This window comes from Mustela putorius, unplaced genomic scaffold, assembly GCF_011764305.1.
Source record: "Mustela putorius furo isolate JIRA1106 unplaced genomic scaffold, ASM1176430v1.1 tig00000551_pilon_pilon_pilon, whole genome shotgun sequence".
Classification (NCBI taxonomy): Eukaryota; Metazoa; Chordata; class Mammalia; order Carnivora; family Mustelidae; genus Mustela; species Mustela putorius.
The window spans coordinates 11,964,588-11,984,727 of record NW_025421412.1 but is presented as its reverse complement, the minus strand read 5'-3'; the positions used below and the strand labels follow the sequence as shown (position 1 = coordinate 11,984,727).

Here is a 20,140-nt window from a genome sequence, read left to right as displayed (position 1 = left end):
CTCTCTCTTTTTTTTTAATGACTTCTCTCTCTTAAATAACATCTTTATCTTTTAAAAACCCTAAAATTAAATAATCAAATAATAAATCAGTAGATTAAAAACAATTATTTGTAGAGACCAACCACATGGCTCTATTTGAAAGCTAACTACCTGAAAATCATCATAAGGGAAGAGCAGCATCTCCCTTAAACAATCATTCAGGATCTGTGTCTTCTTCTGGACGATGACATTTTCATAGTCGAGTGGTTCAATCAGCTTTGGCTTCGCCTAAAAGTTTAAAAAAAAAAAAAGTAATTGAAACATTCTTATAGATAAATGATTAAAGAACTTTGTACTATTTTTGCATTTTCCAACTTTTCTTCAGTGACATTATGTCAATTTTGCTACAAGGAGAATCAGAAACAAGACAGAAAAGTTATTTTCGAAAGAACAGAAGACGCTTCCTGGTACTCTGTCTACAATTCTGCTTTATTAGTTACAAAAGCACAAAGGAGGCTATGAAGTCTGGTAGAACATCCAGTCGTGTCCTGGGTCACCCCTGGCTAGGTCAGTCCCCATCCAAGCCTCGGGCTCTTCCAGAACTGCCCTGTATAGACGTCCAACTGTGGGCTGGCAGTGAGGGCTGGATGCCAACAGTGGCACCCTTCTTGGCCCAGGATCAAAGCATCCACAGGGCTCACTATTTCATATAAGACTCCACAGAACTCTTCTCACAGTATCAAAATATCTCCCTGTCTCGTGAAATGTCTACATACTCATTATATAATACTGAAACACACAAAAACGTGAGCTATGAGGGGTGAGAGGATGGTATCACCTAAACCAGAGCTTGTGCGTGAACCTGAGCAGGTAGGAACGACCATCCTTACCATGCACTGAGCAGAAGTTAGAGGCAACAAGCAAGCGGGAAAAGAAATGAGAGAATATGCTTTGTTTGACTATTTCCAAAGTTAGCCTTCTCAGTAAAAATCTCTTCTGTCTATTGCCAGGCATTGCCATGGTGTTTACTGATCACTACCCACACGGAAGGCACTACATAGGCTACGTCAAGGAGAAAGCTATATCGCAGTATGACAAGTAATAAAGCGGGCACGCAAGTGCATGAGCGTGCACACGCACACACACACATACACACAAGTTCTCAGAGGTAGCTAAGTCCACAATATCAATAGTTCCTACAAGATTATTTTTGAAACTATTAACAAAAATCATCTGATTGCATAATCTCAACATTTTATGTCTATTCAAATGACAATACAAATGAAACATATTAAAGACATCCGGTATGTGTCATCACATTGGGAATTGTGGCTGAGGCTGCTACGTGTTCCCTAAAACCTCTTCTCTCCTTCTAGGTACAGCGGAACCACCTCTCCCAGCCTCCCCGGGGTTAGGCGTGGCCCTGTGTCTTGAGGCCAGTGGCAGGTGAGGGGAAGGAGTATGGCCACTGCCAAGCCTGGACCGTAAAAGTTCTCTGCCAGAGACTGAATGATGTATTCCTTCCAAAATTCGCACGCTGAAACCTAATCCCCAGTGTGATGGTTTTAGGAAGTGGGGGCTTTGGAGGCAACTAAGTCATGAAAGTAGAGGCTTTATGAATTGATTAGTAATCTTATAAAACAGACCCCTGGGAACTCCCTTCTGCTGTGTGAGGACACTGTGAGGAGAAAGCCATCTACGAACCAGGAAGTGGGCTCTCTCCAGACCCTAAGTTGGCTGGTGCCTTGATCTTGACTTCCCAGCCTCTAGAACAGTGAGAAATAAATATGTTGTTTAATCATCAACCCCCCCCCCCCCGGCTTGCTTATCTTCTGTGCCAGCTGCCCTGAGTGACTGATATGGCCTCCCTCCCTTCTCTCCTCTGCCAGCATCATGTACAGGACTCAGGAGGCCTGAGGAGAGGATAAAGCCCCAAGAGAGAAGGAATCTGGACCCTGAACCACCAAACGGAAGGCTGCTTCCTGAAAACAGGTGCCAAAATATCCGTGAGCAGGAGCAAAAGCACCTACTGTGTTAACCACTGAGATTCTGGAGTTGTTTAAAGCGGTTGTCGGCTTACTCCACCTAACATACATACAAATGCCTATTTTAACTTCAATTGCCTGATTTAAAAGTAGACTCTACAAAGATGTTTGGACTTGCTAAGAAAAGAAATGCAATGACCAAACAAGGGCACTGTTATAATTTAGCAAAATATACATTTACGGACAGAAATAAAAATATACACAAAAAATTAAAGCTATCCTAATAGGAGTGTAATTTCTTCCTACAAGATATTCATAATGTTGAACGGTTTCTACATTCAGAAGATGTTCAAAAAAGAGAGAGACTAACACAAAGTGTTTTTAAAGAAAGAATTGCCACAGAAACCAATAAAAATACTCTCCAGAATACTTTAATTTGACTTAAATAATATGCTCTTTACTTCAGTTTGTTAAATTGCATGCAGTAATCAGTCCTTAAGTGTTTGTTGGCAGAATGGATTGATGTCCTGTCCTGGTTAGCAACACTGTCTCTGGGAACCAGGACTATATTCCTAAGAAAACCCAAAGGTGATCATAGCTTTACACACTGACAGAGTTCTAGATAGCGACAGCTACACTTACATTATAGAGAGGTCAGAGAGAGAGATCCATCCAGCAGGATGAGATGGACACTGCATTCTCCCCTATTCCATACACTGTCCAGCACATGATGGTGACTAGGTAAGCTCCGAGGGGGTGACCTGGTCCTCTACACCAGCCCTGGGTACCTCCAAAACTACCCCTGGGTGTGTTCCCTTCCTATACCTTCCAACAAGGGCCACCAGTGAGGTCTTTCAGGCCACAAGGCAAGGTCAGGCTACTTGTCAGAAAACAGTTCTACAATATCAGCCTTTGTCAGAGAGGTGCTGAAGGGACCTACTGAGAAAGGGTCTTTTCCTAACCAATGACGTTTGGGAGTTTTTGCCTTGCTCCTACAGCACAGCTCTCTAGGTAGACTATTCTTGTATTCTTAGCGCAGGGGCTGGCAAACTTTTTCCTGCAAAGAGCTGAGAGTAAATATCTCGGGCTTCACCAGCTTACTGTTTACTAAACTCTGAGCACAAAGGCAGCCACAGACAATAAATAAACAAATGGACAGAGTGGTGTTAAAACTTTACAGAAACAGGCCACAACCAGATTCTACCCAAGAGTCACCATTTGCCGATTTATGCTGTAGTTTCCTTTGCCCGTTAGTAATTAATCCCTTTTACCAATTTAATAATTCTTCATATTAATTTTCTGTTTCCAATTAACTGATTGATATGTTTCCTGTCTCTAGGCTGATACAATACATGTACACGTTCTTTTTTTTTTTTTTTTTTTTTTTTAGATTTTCATTTGTTTATTTGACAGACAAAGATCACAAGTAGGCAGAGGCAGGCAGAGAGGGGGAAGTAGGCTCCCGGCAGAGCAGAGAGCCCGATGAGAGAGAGGCTCGATCCCAGGACCCTGAGACCATGACCTGAGCTGAAGGCAGAGGCTTTAACCCATTGAGCCACCCAGGCACCCCAACGTGTACACGTTCTTAAATGTATTTAATGATTCTCTCTCACCATTCGACTAAACCTAGATTGTTTAAAAGATTTAATAAGTGAAAACTCTAAAAATATTCACAGGTCAGTTCTGCCTGTTTCTGATATGCTTTCGTTAACTGCATGGATTACTGTTTTCCCCTGACTGTATCTTGGAAGTAGCTAATGACTCAAGGTAAGGTTGTGGCTGTCAGGATTACCTTGCTTTGGGTGCCTCTGTGTAAGCTGGAAGGCTTCACACAGATGATCACACTTCATCCACTGGAAAATTAATTAAACAAGGAGGCTGCGTCACTGAGGGGGCTCGACTGCCCTTGTGGCATCTCTAAGCCAACCAAAATCCAACTAGGGAATGCCTCAAGGTTACAAAATTATTCCTCCCTTTGCTTCTGCTCTTTCCCTCTGTTAAGTCTCTCCAAGCTCCTAACTGATCCTAACAACTTCCGGTTTGGTGCCGCCTGACTTGAAATGATTTTTGTTCAAACTCTACCAATGCTTTAATACACCTCAGCTTATCTTTTAACATCACTTAGAGCCAGGATAAGGTAGAGGAATGGAAACATTATTCCGTGTTACTGAGGTAGATGACAAGTTGAGCGAGTAGCCAAGGTAACCTACAGACTGGGTCAGAACATGGCCTCTGTCACAGAGAACTCCTTCTCCAGGCCACCCTTTAACGAGTCTGTGTGCGCCAGCGCTCAAGCAGAGTAAACGTGGGGAGGGTTTCTAAGCCAACGTTCTGGTAAGGGATGGAGCCTGTAAACAGGAAAGCCCACAAGGTTGATTTCAGTATCAGGGAAATCTTCACAGAAGAATGTCATGTCTTGTTTGGTCTCAAGGACTGTGAAGATCTGACACATGGACAGATCCTTAGATCACTCACTGAGCCCTGACGGGGCAGCCGTATTCAGCAGCGGCAGAACCACTGACCCCAAGGAAAAGGGGTCAACTAGGAGTGACTCACTTGTTACCTAAGAGCAAGACAAAAAGCTCTTGCTTCAAATACAAATAACAAGTCACCCGCACCATGCCTCACGTGGCCTTGGGAGGAGAAAGGGTGAGGATGGAGACCGGTGAGGGAACAGGAAAAGAGACAAGGTGGAGGTGGGGGAGGAAGAGACCAAAGGGGCCGACGCCCAGGGGTAAGACAGGCAGGAGCAGCAGAAGTGGAGGAAACACACCGGGGAAGATAAAGACTGAAGCAGCAGCTACAAACAAAGGTCAGTGGGCCCGTGGGAAGTCATACCTCTGGGCCTACTCAACTGGGGGCTAAGGGCCTAACTGCCTATTTTCTACTCTTCTTTGAAAGGATGATTCACTGGTTACAGCTGTTCACTGTACTTCAGCATCACTGAGCTTTTCCAAGTGGTCACATGAGTGGGGAACAGCCCACTGGGGTAGGGAACTGACTGGCTTATAGCATCACTGGTGACAGGAATGACTAACAGCAAAATGAAATTAGCTAATTATCAGACTGCCAGTACCCCATTTCCTGTTTAGTAGAAAGAGGCTTAGGATAGATCTGGCTCATGGCCGTGGTTTTTAAAGCCATCAACACAATGAAGTTTAATCCTTCCCAGGATGACACAGGTACAGGAGCCAAGTTCTTGATTTTCTATCGTCAAAAGCAAGATTCTGAGCCCAGAATTACCCAAATCAACCCAGGACATAGACAGAGCTAATCCAGGGCCATCAGAATCACGTTTTGAACACCTGAGAATACACCGGTTTGGACTTTAGCCAAAGATGCTGTGTTTTGCTAAGCACAATGGGGGTTTGGTCAGCTCTTGAGCCTGTGACATTCTGAACTTGTACGCAGCGTGATTATGTTGCTTCTGTAGCAAGGGAAAACTGTAAATCAATCTATGTATACAACTTCTTTAGCTTTTGTCCCCAATTTGGAAGTTAAATGTCCTCATTTATGAACATCTGCTTTTTAGGTTATTGTGAAATCAGACAGGGAGAGGACCATGGTACTCTCAGTTTACAAAAGTCTCCAAGACTGGTTCTCAAAGCGGGGTCCCAGTAACAAGCAGCAGCACCCGAGAAGCTGATACAAAAGTAAACTGAATCAGAAACTCTACAGGTAGGACTTAGGTATCTGCGTTGGCACAAGCTCCCCCACGGATTTTGATGTCCCAGGACCTGGGCTGGAATTTTAATATTCAGAGAGGGACAAGGAACAAGCCCAGGCCTGAGGTTTTTAACCTCGTTAGGGTTACAGACCCCTCTGAGAACCTGGGCCCACTCTCCCCAAAATGTGTATACATATGATTTTCCAAAATTTTATACAGTTCTTGGGGAGGGCTGTCATTCCTTGGAGAGTAGCCACGGAGCGGAGCTGAGGACATTCTGGAGAGTGGGAGAGGGTGGCTTGTAAACATTAATTCAATATAGCAGGAGGTGCTGGCAGAAGTTAAATGCAGAGCTAAGGGAGGAGGCTGAGCCGACTGCCACCCATGGGCAGGGACATTTCCTCAGTTCAGCACCAAAGTGATGCCTCAAGGTGCTGAAGAGTGAGAATTCTTCAGGTGGGCAAAGTTCTGAACTCCTTGACCCACGTGCAACTGTCCTGTGGAGGCTGCCATGCGGGTTCTCACTGTATCTCTAACCCCTAGGCCCAGCACAGAAGCAATAGGGCCCCACTTGTGACACAAGCCTGCTCCTCCTGTCACTCACTCACACCTCTGCACCTGTCACCAGCCTACAGCTGTGGGCTGCCGCTGACAAATGTCCTATTTTAGCAGAATCCTTCCTCTAAACACTAATCTCCCACAGGCAAATATGCCAACAGAGTGAATGCAGAGTTGCTCCAGCCCCAGGGCACACAAAAAGTACTTGGCTCTGTACCTGGGCACACCTCCTAACAGGGACACCCCAGTTAGTAGCAGAACTGGAGTGCAGTTCATTCTGCCTTGGGTTGAAACGACCAGCGAACAGCTTACCTTCTTGACTCTCAGTGGCCCGAGGCAGGGCTGAGTCTCCTTCTCTCTGCCCCCCACACCCCTGCGTCTAGCCCAGGACCCAGGGACATAACAACTGTGGGAAAAGATGGGTGTCCCTCACTTGCCTTGACCCCTGTCCAGGGCCTGAGTCTGTGCAGAGTTCAGTTTCTGCTCTGCATCTTGGCTTCCAATGTCAGTCCACCCAAGGTCATGACTCAACGTCACATGAGGGGCAGCATGAGGGGCTATGTTGCAATACAAGTATATCTCCAAGGGTTTGGCCCCAGGACTGCTGGGGGGTTATTTGAGGTAAGCCATTGCACAATCTAAGAATACCCCCAAATTATTCAGTTCATATATGAAGGAAACCTACTAGAGGTTTTTTTTCAATCCTAAAAATTTATGTGATGTTACCCTATGTTATTAAACTAGAGGGAACTTTGCTGAACAGTGATTAATAAAATACAGATGTTGACTAAATGCTATAGGTAAGTTTAAATGATCCATCCTTGGAATAAGAGTGATCAAACCATGATCATATGAAGAGGTGATAACAGTATGAAACCAAACAAAATGTAGGGAAGACAGTATTACTGAGATGTACCACGAGATCTGTTCATAAAAATGTGTTGTTCTGGGCGTCTGGGTGGCTCAGTGGTTAAACCTCTGCCTTCGACTCAAGTCATGATCTCAGGGTCCTCGATCAAGTCCTGCATCGGGCTTTCTGCTCAGCAGGGAGCCTGCTTCCTCCTTTCTCTCTCTCTCTCTGCCTGCCTCTCTGCCTACTTGTGATCTCTGTCAAATAAATAAATAAAACCTTAAAAAAAATGTGCTATTTGCTTGTATTTCTGTCATTTATGTTTTGAGGTAGCTTTTTAATTTGCAGTGATTTCCTTTCAACGTCTAAATATATATTAACTTCCAGGGCTCGTTTTGTATTTATAATTTGGAATCACATTTTTAGACAAGGCCCCCACGTTCTAAACTGCATCACTCACAAAACCTGGATCTGCTCAGAGATACCCCACATGTGGATCAAATCAAAGGCAGTGCAGTTCAGGGAGAAGAAAGCTGGGCTGCACAGGTGTGCAGGGGCTGTTATCAGGCTCTGCTGGGTGCGTGCTGGGGAAATGCTTGAGAGAGCCCGCAAGCTGGCACGTGATAAATGATGCCATTTTCACTACTGAAATGATAAAATGATACTGAAATGATAAAAGTGTCATTTTCACTATTATAAGCATTATTATTATTTAATGTGTTGTCTGCGTGACAGTGATTTTTTTTTTGTTGGGGGAGGGGAGTGGTGAAGGCTGCACAGACATTGTTTAACCAATCTGTTCACAAAAACTTTCCTGCACGCTCCAAGGACATGTAAAATTCAACAGACAACAATGGTAAGGGCATGCACAAAGAAGGAAACACAAAAGGCCAAACAGAGGAAACTGTATACTAACAGAGATGACACTGGGATTCAGGGACTGAGCCCAAAATAAGTATCAATAGACGCTTCCATTAAAAACTGAATGGAGTATTGATGAAGCCTGTGTCAGGCAAGACCGAGAAGAACAACAGTTGGGGGGTTCGGGTGTAGACAGAAGCACTTCAGACCCACTCCCCTAGGGCAGGGCCATGAGAGCAGCAGGACTGAAGATTCTAGAGGCGGTGAGAGGGGCAGGCGGTAGGCCCCATGTTGCAATGCTCACAGCCGGTTAGGTGGCCCTTCAGAGGACAGAGCGGAGGCAGACTCTACTAGAGAGTTTTGGGAGGCCCAGTGCCCACAGACATGCGCATAACAATGAACAGAAATCTTGGCTTCCTTGCTGAAGATCTACGGGTAAGGTCTGAAGCCAAAGCCATGTGATCAGGACAGTGGGAAGGAGGAGCTGCATCTCAAGGAACAACATGGGTACAGGTTAGCCCCTGATACCACGACCCCACCAGTCCCCATCCATTGGTGGAAGCAGGGGCAGCATGGTGAGCCCTGATCCTGTGGCAGTCACAGGTGACAAAAGGCATGCTCTGCAGTGTCCTCCCCATTAACCTCCCTTTGAAGCTCTCCAACCTCACTCCTTCCTCCAGCATTTGTTGCTATGGGTCTGGCTGCCGAACATCCATGCAAATTGAAATTCCAGATCCAAAGGCAAACAGAAGCTAGGGACTCCTCTGGATGCCAGGAAAATGAGATTCCTCTGGAATCCAGGATAGCTGGAGAGTACAGGCGCACAGATGAGCTCAATTTTGGCCAATCGTGTATGAAGCCTCGAAAACCACAGGAAGAGCTCAGCAGACAGGCTTACTGATTTCACTGCTTCTCCCTCTGACAGGATAGCTTCCTGGGAACTTTCTAGTCATTTCTGGACTTTGTGTCTCTGGTAATTAAATGTTAACACAAGCTCAATCCTGAATACCGCTTCTTGAAATAGCAAACTGAGGAAACAGCAACTCTGGGAGCTTTCTATTTTAAGAAAAGAGAAATTTATTGTTTCTGCTTATAAAGAATTTAAAACTTCCTTGATTTATCTGCATGACTGTAAAAGCTACTTGATTGGCTGAGATAAAAATTCCTCACGGAACTTAGTCCATTTTCAAAATGGTGCACTTCTCGACGCTGCCGACAGGACCCCAACACTGTCCCTGGGGAGGGGAGCATGCAGCAATGAGCTCTGCAACGAGAAGGCTCCTTCCAAAGCCAGGAGTCAGTCGGGGCTGCCCAGGGAGCCTTCCCGTTGCTCCTTTCTTACACACAACTCTCACTGCATCCGCCCACCAGGAACTTCATGAAGTGGTTAAATCTGAAGAGAGGGGCGCCTGACTGGTCCAGCAGATTAAGCCTCTGCCATTGACTCAGGTCATGATCTCAGGGTCCTGGGATCGAGCCCCGCATCGGGCTCCCTGCTCAGAACAGAGCCTGCTTCCCCATCTCCCCCACCTGCTGCTCCACCTACTTATGATCTCTCTCTCTCTCTCTGTCAAATCAATCAATAAAATCTTTTTTTTTAAATCTTAAGGGAAAAATCCTCATTTTCCTGTAATTAGTAGTTGCATCCCTTCCTCACATGCAAATGTTATTAGCAGCTATGTGCTCCCTCTCTCCACAGACTTTTACTGAGCCTGTCCCTATCCACACGCATTGTGCCAGGTCTTTGAGACACCAAGATCATAAGGACACAGACCCCACTCTAGGGAGCTCACAGTCCAGAGGGGAGACAGACAGACGTGGCACTTGACCCCCTTAGTATGAACTGGCTTTCCCCCACACCTGACCCCCAGTTAGATTACAAGCTCCACAGAGGCAAAGATTTCCATTTTATTTATTGTTCCCTCAACACCTAGAACAAGGCTTGGCAGAGTGTGGGAACCCGATGAATATGTGTCAGATGAGGGACGGAACCTGACAATGTGGGGTGCTTCAGAGCCGAGTCTAAAAGAGGAGTGGGCCAGCCAGGATTCGGAGTGGACTGGGGAGTCCTTGCAGAGAAAATGGAGACACCAAAGAGCACGTTCCTCGATGGAACGAGATTTTGTGCGGCCTGAAATTTGCATATTTGAAAGGGGAATGTGTTAAAAAAAAAAATACAAAATTTTGAATATAAAGTTGCTGGAGGCCCTCCCAGGGCCCTGGCAGGAATCTGGAAACTGAAGAATCCTTAGCTTCCAGATAAATCCTCCTCTCAGCACTGTGAGTTCCAGAAACAGCGATCTGTTCAGGACAGCTCGGGCAGAGGTACATAAAGAGGACGGAGGTGCCAAGAGGCCAAGGGCTTGGGAAGCCAGTCTCCGGGGATGCCGCAGCAACTCTGGAAACCCAACGCGAGAGAGGAAATGACATTTATGAGAACTCCCTTCTGAAAGGGCACCCTATGGGGGTGCCTCTGCCAAGAACATGGAGTAAGCGACCCGAGGTGAGCAAGGGGCTCTGCAACGGACATGCGGGGGAAACAGAATGCTTAACTGTAGGACCCTGCTTTCCCTGGTCAGGCGGGCAGCGCTGTTGTCGGAGAGGACTGGCGGTGCCCCCAAGCAACCCTCTAAACAAGCTCAATTAACTTATCCATCATCTAAAATAGTAAACAACTGGGGTGCCTGGGTGGTTCGGTCGGTTGAGTGTCTGACTCGTGAACTCAGCTCAGGGCTTGATCTTGGGGTTGTGAGTTCAAGCCCTGAGCTGGGCTCTGAGCTGGGCACAGAGCCTACAGACAAACAAACAAACAAGACATAAATAAACAGTAAGCAATTTGAATGGCATCTGTCTGAGGGGGTACCAATGACTGGCTGGCCTGGGGTGCCCACACGTCTCTGAGCCACCCTGGACTACTCCCTACACTGGAAGAGGAGGCCAGAGTGGCAAGTGTGCCAGACTGCGATGGGCCCTGAGGAAGGAAAGTGGTGCGGGAGGAAGGGGGCTAAGCGGCACAGAACCGGGTCCCGTGCCGTGCTCCCCCAGGAAAGCGCCCTCCCACACATGCTCTTCCTTCCCTCGACCCGGGACTCAAAAACTTAAAGAGATCATGATAATCGAAATATGATCACGTCCCCTCCAATAACACATGTTCTTCTCCAGACTGTTCCTCAGTGTGCGCGGGAACAATGGCCTGGGCGGCTTTGAGAAGCATGCTTGTTTAAAAGGAGCAGGAGGTCTGGTAACACTAGAACTACGATGTGCAGACATCGGAACCTAAGATTCCTTCTTGTTTTACAGACAGGAAAACCCAGGAGCGTGGGAGTTTTGTGGCTGTCCCCAGGCCCATGGGGAGTTGCCGGCAAGCATGGGCCCGGATCCCAGGTCTCCTGACCCCTGCTCCATGCTCTTCCCTTCGGCCTCTACATTTTGACTTTTGCACTTTCAATAACCATGTGCACAAGCACGTGATACAAAGAACTGGAGGAAAAAGAGACCGTATCTAAGCTTGGACTGCGAAGCAAGCTCAAACCTGAGCATTCCCACACGGTTAATGAACTGGTGAATGTTTAGAAGACTGCATAGCGGACACCAAAGCCTCAGACATTAAATGGATTTCTCACATGGAAGTGCGGTGCTGTCCTCAGAGCAGGCTAAAAGAATGACGTGCTTATGAATACCGTTCTTTATATTATAAACACTGATAAGGTGCTGAATTCCCTTTTTATACAGAACTTTTAAAAAAGCCTCAAATGAGAGGACTTGTCACTAAATGAAGATTTTATTTAATGAGGCATGTCAGCACTAGCAAAACTTGGGACACGCAACATCAGTTTGATGGAAGGAAGGAAAAGAGTTTGGGTTTTGTATTTGTCAGTTTTATAAATAACTGTGGTTTACCAAAAATTATTATCCTATTACTAAAATAAACAGAATTAAAGACTCTGTGAAAACCACCAAATCAATAACATCTAGAAAATGGTCTAAGAGACACATAAGGATGCAAACTGAGGTAGTAAAGATAAGACCAATTAATGAAAACCCACAGAGCTCCTTGCTTTTAGTCAGCTGTGCTCAACGGGGATGTGCAGAGAATGGTAATCAGAGAAGCCCAGACAGGGATGGAGGGGGACTCCTCCACGCCCGGTGCCCAGGAGGCACACGAGAAGAGGGCTGAGTGGCATGGGGATGTCGTCCTTGCAAAGACCGTGTCCGAAGGTCTTCTCCCTTGATGCGGAGCATGCGCTAAGAGAGGCAGAGGAGGGTGTACAGAGGAGAGAGAGAGAGAACAGACCGAGAGCCTGGGGGGGGGTTGGGCTCAGCGTGTGCCTCTCACGCATGCATCCCAGCTTCCAATTCTGCCTGCCATTTTTGCACAAGCATAAAGGAATAATGAAAGCAAAAAATAAAAAGATACACCAAGATAATTGTATAAATAATTCTGTCTTAAATCCGTACGACAGATCCTTTTCCAGCCAACAATTTTTCTTTCTAGCATTTTGCTTGAAATTCTTAATTCCTCCTATGTCAATAAAAACTATTTTTGGAAATATGAACTGAAAAGGTCAAGTAATTAAGCTAAAAGGCTTTAAAAGGCCCAATACAGTCAGATTTCAAAACAGGCAGATAGGAGTTCATTACACTGGTCCAAGGGTTCTCAAGGTGCAACCCCAGACCAGCAGCTCCAGCATCATCTGGAACTTGTGAGAAATGCAAACTCATCCCAGGCCTACTGAATCGGATATTCTGGGGGTGGAGCCTAGCAGTCTGGGTTTTTAACAAAGCCACGTGATTCTGAGGCCCAACCAAGTCTGAGAAGCCCTCTGCTAGTTTACTTTTGTGCATGTTTGAGAATTTCATATTTAAAAGTATTTTTAGGAAATCCTAGCTCCAACTGCTTATTGGCTATGTGTCCTTGGGACAGGTTACTAAATCTCTGTATCTACATCAGAAAATGGGAAAAGGAACAAGTTCTCTGTCATCATCTCACGGTTATTGAAAAGGTTCAATGTACAGCACCTGTTCAGGGCAGGAATGAAATGATGGTCATGAGGATCATACAAAGTTGTGTCACCCGGACACAAGAAAACTTTGGTGCCTACAAAACACATATGCCTTTGAGGGATCACACACACATTAACTCACGAAACCTCCTCCCAAATCAGTATGTATCATCAGCATTTCACAGATGAACAAACTGAATCTCACAGGGGTTACATAAATGAGTGAAGGTCACACAGATGGTGACCGTTGGGTCTCCTGGCTGCAAGCCCAGGACCCGTCCCATAACTCACCTGCAATAAGCACGATAGAACGTCCGTGTTCTAGAATAGGAAATGTTTCCCCAATGTCTCCGCTTCCCTTTGTTTGACAACTGCACAGCACCACTGCACACTGTGATGCCTCAGCCACCACATCTCCAGGGAGGACAAAAGTCTGAGGCTTTCCGCCCAGTCCTGGGCACTGAACCCCCCCCCTCCCCCGCCAAAACAGACTCCCTCCCTACTCCATGATTTCACCAAGGGAAAGAGAAAAGGCAGAGTCCTTTCATGGAAAAAAAAAAAAAAAAAAAACTCATTTCAGTCTCAAGAATATTAAAAATCATACCCCAAGATACTAAGTCTTCCTGAAGAACCAGGTTTGAATGCTGGGACATATATTAATGTCATCGGGTAGTATTTAATCTACTTAACCAATAAATAGTTTAAGGGTCATCTTTATGAGGCAAGCCCAACTACACACTTAAATCGTGCCTTTTCCCTCCACAGGGTCACAAATACAGTACCCCATCCAATGACTCACCCCCCTCCCCAAACAACAACTTTCTGGTTGGAGGTACATAAGCTACAGAATACATAAGTCTACAGACCCACACTGTTCAATACAGTAGCCCCCAGCCATATGTGGCTATTCTGAATTCAGAAAAACTAGAGGCATAAAATTTCAAAGATTTAGCAGGAATAAAAGAACATAAAATGCCTTGATATTTCTGTAAGGATTAAATGCTAAAATAGTATTTTGGCAATAATGGGTTAAAATTACATTACCAAAATTAATTACACCTATTTTTAAATTTTAATTTGGCTACCAATAATTTTAAAATTACGTATATAGCCCATGCTGTATTTCTATTAAACAGTACTATTCTAGACTGCATGAAACTTTAACATACAGGTAATTTTTTAAAATTCGAGGCAAAACCAAGGACTAACCACTTCTTGAAACTGTTACTTGTGGGGACAAGAAAGATTTTGGAAGAATACCATCCCGCATTATAGACAAGACAGGTTTCATCTTTGTCAAGTAAAGGAGGCACCTGCACTGTTAATGCTAAGACGCCCCACCTTTCCTGTCCTTCCTACCTTTCTCCCCCAGGAAGAGGTCTCCTCCTTGCCCCGTATCTTACGGGTCTCCATTACCTTTTCCACAGACAGTCATGGGATGCTGGTACTGAGGTCACACAATGATTTTCTCCAAATGTACTATAACCATAGGAGGTGAACAGGTGACAGGAAGTGGTACAGATAACAAAAGGGTACTGGCTAAGACGAAGACAGAAAAGAGTTATGACTTTGTTCACATAAATGTGCACTTCTGTACTCAAGCAAGCACTCACATAAAATGCTGGTTGGCATTTTAGATCAAAAATAACAGAAGCACAGGAGAGTTTCAGGGCATAATACCCACAGCCTACTTAGTCAAGCAGTTTCCTCTAGATGCAGCCCTTTTTACTTCTGGCAGTTCAACCCCTGTGGATATTGGTGGCTAAACCTTTAAAGGGGGAGAGGGAAGGCTGAAGAAGATCCAGTCTCTCCTGGAGGGTCCTTTCTGTAACCCATTCTTCGCCAATACAGTCCTCAAAGAGTGACCAAGACCACGCCAAAAAGAACAGAAGACGTGGCAGAGGGAGCACTGATATTATGTCAGAGATGGAATACAAAGAAAACAAAACACTCACGGTTCCCACTGGGGCCTAAGCTTCCCCCCACCAACCCCGGCCATTAGTGGGGAAAACTGGGGTATAAGCCTTAGTTACAATGCAGCAGAGTTGTATAATAACTGAACGTTCTAGAAGAGTGATGCCACCATGGAACACACGGAGCGCAAGGAGCACACAGCCTGTGGGAAAATGTGGGGCGAGGGTTAGGGAAGGCTTCCTGGAGGAGCGGGCGTGTGTGCTGCAACTTGAAGGGCAGACTGGGACGGTCTGGTAGTGAGGCGTGCCAGGTACAGGAGCAGCTGTGGGGCCCGGTCGGGATGCATTCTGGAAGGTATGAGAGAGGAGGCCAGTTCAGGGCTGGCCTCCAAGGATCAAGTAAGTCATGCTTTGCCTTCTCTGCAAAGGAAAATTAGAAAAGGAGTTTATCTGGGTTTCGGAAAGAGCAGTCTGGCAGCATGTCCGAGCACAGCCCAGAGCAAAGAAAGATTCACTGCGGTAAGTCGGTAAGTCGACAGGGGCAGTCTAGATAACCTCTAGAGACGAGCTCACTGGAGGGCAGTCACTACTACTATCTCCATCTGATAGAAGCCCAGACTTAGCTCAGAAATGTCAAGTAGGTTTAAAAGGCAAAGGACCCAGGTCTTGTGCCTGAGCCCCCGGCTCCTTGCATCAGTCACTTCTGCTTCACCCTTGCCCCACAGCAAGGAGATCCCGAAACAGAACTTCAGCCTGGTCCCCGCTGCCCCCCGCCCCAACCCCGAGAACCTGGCTAAACCCTCAGAGATCCACTGGGAGGTGGTACAGACTCTTGAATGCAAAGTGAGCACTAGAAACTTCTAAAACCTCAAAATGTCACTCTAAGAGAACCGTAGGACTAGCTATATCACATTACAGGGATATTTCAAACTTCTGGAAGGTAGAGGATAAACTATAATTTCCAAGCCTTCTTGCTTCTAAAATTATACTCACAGTGATACGTCATCTGCAGGCTTGTCAGGCCTTTGTGACTGTCCTGCATGGTTCTCCCTGCTAACCCCAAATTCTGCTGCCACTTCTATCCATTTCCAGGCTGGCCAACCCAATTCACGCATCTTACCCACTACATTGCAGGGCAATCCAATATCCCCTATTTTGTAGCTCCTACAACTCAAAACCCAGAAAATTTTGAGTAAACTGAACACAGAACCTGAAACTAAAACTGCAGGCTCTTGGCCTGACTCCATCCCAGGTTATTCTGGGAGCAAAGCTAATAACCCCGAACCGTGGAGCTTTAGCCCCAGAAGAGGACTCAGATTATTTACTACGTGCTTCTCATTTCACAGATGAGAAAACTGCTGAAGCGGGGACTGGGGCAGGGGAGGGGAGGGGAGGGGGATGATCAGCAGGGGCTGCAAGGCAGATCTGGAACCAAAAATATGTCTCCGGTCTCCAAAGGGCTTTCTGTGAGGTCACCCACACCACCCGCGCCTGTGACATAGCTCAGCTGCCCCGTACCCAGCCACGACCCATCAAAGAGCCTTTGGAGCAAACAGCAGCCTTCTCCAAACCCAACAGGGCCCAAGGTGCCCATGTTACTGGTTAGGGAATAAGCATTTCAGGGTTATCCTGGGTCTGTAAATTCATTAAAAAATACATCTAGGGGGCGCCTGGGTGGCTCAGTGGGTTAAGCCACTGCCTTCGGCTCAGGTCATGGTCCCAGGGTCCTGGGATCGAGTCCTGCATCGGGCTCTCTGCTCAGCAGGGAGCCTGCTTCCTCCTTTCTCTGCCTCTCTGCCTACTTGTGTTAGTACTCAAAAAAAAAAAAAAAAAAAAAAAAAGAAATCAACCTTGCCATTAAAAAAAAAATACAGCGATCAGCCCTCCCACTTCCCTACTGATGAACAACAGGAGAAAGCAGCACACAGGAGCTGCGTGCGTTCTGTAGTGACACAATTGTGAAAGTCCCTTCTCTGGGACAGTTTCCCATGTCTGCAGGCTTAGTCAGTTCACCCCGACCCATCTAAGCATGCAGTCCCCAAAGATTCCTTCCAGTGACAGCATCACAAAATACATGTGTTCCTTCGGGGGCCTCATTCATGAAAACTGTTTATATGAACGGTCGGGGGTCCTTGTGCCTTCTGTAACGCAGGGCTGGGCCTGCTTCGGACGCTAAAAATTCAAGAAAACATGTCTTTGCTGGAACTATGATTTAAGTGTTGTCTGCCTAAGTGGAAAAGGATGGGTGAGATTAGCTCTCCTTGTTCCTAATAAATACCATATGAGAGTCCTTCATTAGCCAGACCTGGCTGCTTGTGGAGAGGAAGGGTATTAGTAAGTGTAAGTCTGGTAATTCTCAGTGCTTATAAATGTGGGTTGAATAAGAAAACAAATAAACAAATCAAGAGGAAAACCAACAAGCACAGTGGAGATTTATGGCCCTGAATAAATGAATTTTCCTGGTTTTATCACCTGGAATATGTCTCTTTAGAAAGCTTACAGGAAATTTCCTGCACCACTCAGGATTTTGAAAACACAAAGAAACTACTTATTAAATATCACCAATGTCATTAATATCATTAATTACTTCTAAAGATGCCTATAGGGATGACGGAAAATCTACAAGGCCAAAGGGCTTTATAAGCATAATTTAATTAACTCAATCACAGTCATCTAAAGTTTTATAGGATTTACACAACAACATGATCATTGCCCATAACCTTACACTACAGGGTTTGTGTCTTAATTCACTTCTTTGTCTATTTCTAGAGTAAATAGAACTTCAGAGAGAGAAAGGTTTTCCCAGGCAGTGCACCTCCTTGTCCAGCCAGAAGCCGGGTCTCCTACCCGTTACTATATCGCCACAAGTACTGCCTCCCATGTAGCCATTTAGCTAAACATGTGTTCATTGAAAATATCAAACTAAGAATTCAGACTCAATTTTTACCACTTAAAGATCCCAGAAAAATAGCAAAGAGAAAAGATGTCTCGAAAAATAAACTTTTCAGGGCCCCTGGGTGGCTCAGGGAGGCTAAGTGTCCAACTCTTGATTTCAGCTCGGGCCGTGATCTCAGGGTCGTGAGATCGAGCCCTGCATCTAGGTCCGAGCTCAGCAGGGAGTCTGCTTGAGGTTCTCTCTCCCTCTCCCCTGCCCCTGCTCACACTCACTCCTGCATGTGCTCACTCTCTCTCTCAAATAAATCTTTAAATAAAGAAACTCTTAAAAAAACATCTAATGAGTATACCTAACACATGAAAATTCACCTCTTTTTTATCTTCACATCTTTCAACCTTCCAAAGTCCCCAAATAAGACCTGTACTACAGTTCTCCAATGCCTGTTGAAAATAACCCAACAAAAGGGCAACACGAACGACATATACCCCAGCCACTCCTGACTCTTTGAGGCCACACCCTGTTCCTCTAAATTGCTGAGAAATACCAATTAGAATAAATTATTTCCAGGAATTTAGAGTTTGGGGGAGGCAAAAATAAGTATTCAAATGTAAACAGGGTAACTAACCTGCAGACATCAAGAATATCCTGATTGTTCCCCTGTTAGTCATTCACAGCCCACAAAGTCATTTTTCAATGGGGCTGGCAGTGAGCCTGGATGGGCATGGAGAAGTTTCACCACGCAGAGCGTCCCCTGCTTACCGTCAAAATGAGCGGACAAGACCCATCTATGAAGGTAAGTGTAAGTGGAACCCCAGCAGCCCCTGAAACTTCAGAACGTCCACCCACTTACTTTTCTAAGACACACTGGCTTTACCTAGCACAGAACAAGCAGCCGCTGCCCAGGGAGACTTCAACCGTTGTCCTGGCAGAGGAGAAAGAAATATAAATGCCCAAGAAAAGCAGCAAGAAGAGACTTCTGATTGACATTTTACAGAACAAATACTGGCTTACATTAAGTGCTTTAAGATATATTTATAGTTGCTAGTAAGTGCACTATTAGTCATCCACAGCCCACAAAGGCATTTCTCAATGACCGTCCATTGTACTAATTGCAAAGAATTGGAAACAAATTAAATAACCATCAAATTATGATACTGCCATAAAATTGAGAATCACACAACCATTAAGAATAATGACATAAGTCTATGGTGATAAAGAAAGATGTTTTTGATCTGTTCTGGGAGTAATTTAATGCAGAAATCTATAGTACAGTACATTTTCCAAACACATACGCCACAAGAAGTTATATTTTTATATGTACTGGACAAAGTCTGAAAGTGTATACTATACACCGGGGCGCCTGGATGGCTCAGTCAGAAAAGCATGCCATGCCTGATCTCAGGGTTTTGAGTTCAAGCCCCATGTTGGGTGTAGAGAGGACTTTAAAAAAATAAAAACAAAACAAAAAAGAAAGTGTATCCACCAAATAACTAATTGTGAGCACTTGGAGTAAAAATAAGGGCACTTTATGTTTCCCTAGTTCTACACTATATTTACACACACTCATTATTTTTATGCTTTCTAAACTATGTGACATGTCCCCCAAGGACTGATTGTGCACGTAACTAAAACCAGCAAAACTTAACTTTAAAATGTTACCTGTTGAATAAAGTAAGTTCCTTCTCTTTAAATGTTACACACTGTACTCTCACCAAGTACCTGGGCTACGGGAGATAATAAGGAACGGCACTAACAAATAGATCTCATGACTGTGCTGGCATACTTTTTTAAAAAAATCGTCTTGGAAGAAAAGGCTGTCTTCCCCGCAGTTTATCAGATTCTCATTTGCTGTACGGAGCAATAATCACAAGTAAGAAGATCCGCCCTGGACAGAGGCCCTGCTGCGATATCCTTGCTTCTCTTACCGTTACGAGCTCTGTATTATCTTGCTTCCGCTGGGGAAGAAGAGGAACGGGATCAGATAAGAAAAAGCTGCTCAGGGGGCTCCTGGGTGGCTCCATGGGTTAGGGCCTCTGCCTTCAGCTAGGGTCTTGGTCCTGGGACCCTGGGATCGAGCCCCGAGTCGGACTCTCTGCTCGGCGGGGAGCCTGCTTCCCTTTCCTCTCTCTCTACTTGTGATCTCTATCAAATAAATAAATCTTTAAAAAAAAGAAAAGAAAAGAAAAGAAAAGAAAAGAGAAAGCTTCTCAGGTGTGTCCCTGCTGCCTTCACCCTTCTGTCACACCTGTCTCTGCAGATGCTCAGGGCCTGAGCTCCCCATGCAGCTTCTGGACCAGTGGATACAGCGGCTGCCGGCACAGCCTCAACCAGGACAGCGGAAAAAGGAACTCCCCGTGGACCGGCCTAGGGTGAGACTGACAGAAACAAGTAACTGGGATGTGAGCAGCTGATGTTTTGAGCAGTAAAA

General features: G+C 45.5%; 1 protein-coding gene across 24 annotated transcripts in view; it reads right to left on the bottom strand.

The window, feature by feature from the left end:
- The window catches only part of DOCK9 (dedicator of cytokinesis 9), a 275,916-nt gene that overhangs the window by 152,071 nt on the left and 103,705 nt on the right, over window positions 1-20,140 (bottom strand). For all 24 annotated transcript variants that reach the window (XM_045081367.1, XM_045081374.1, XM_045081380.1 and 21 more), the window contains exon 2: window positions 151-267. In XM_045081367.1, coding sequence (XP_044937302.1) covers window positions 151-267 — 117 coding nt within the window. The remainder of the gene's footprint in view (window positions 1-150; window positions 268-20,140) is intronic.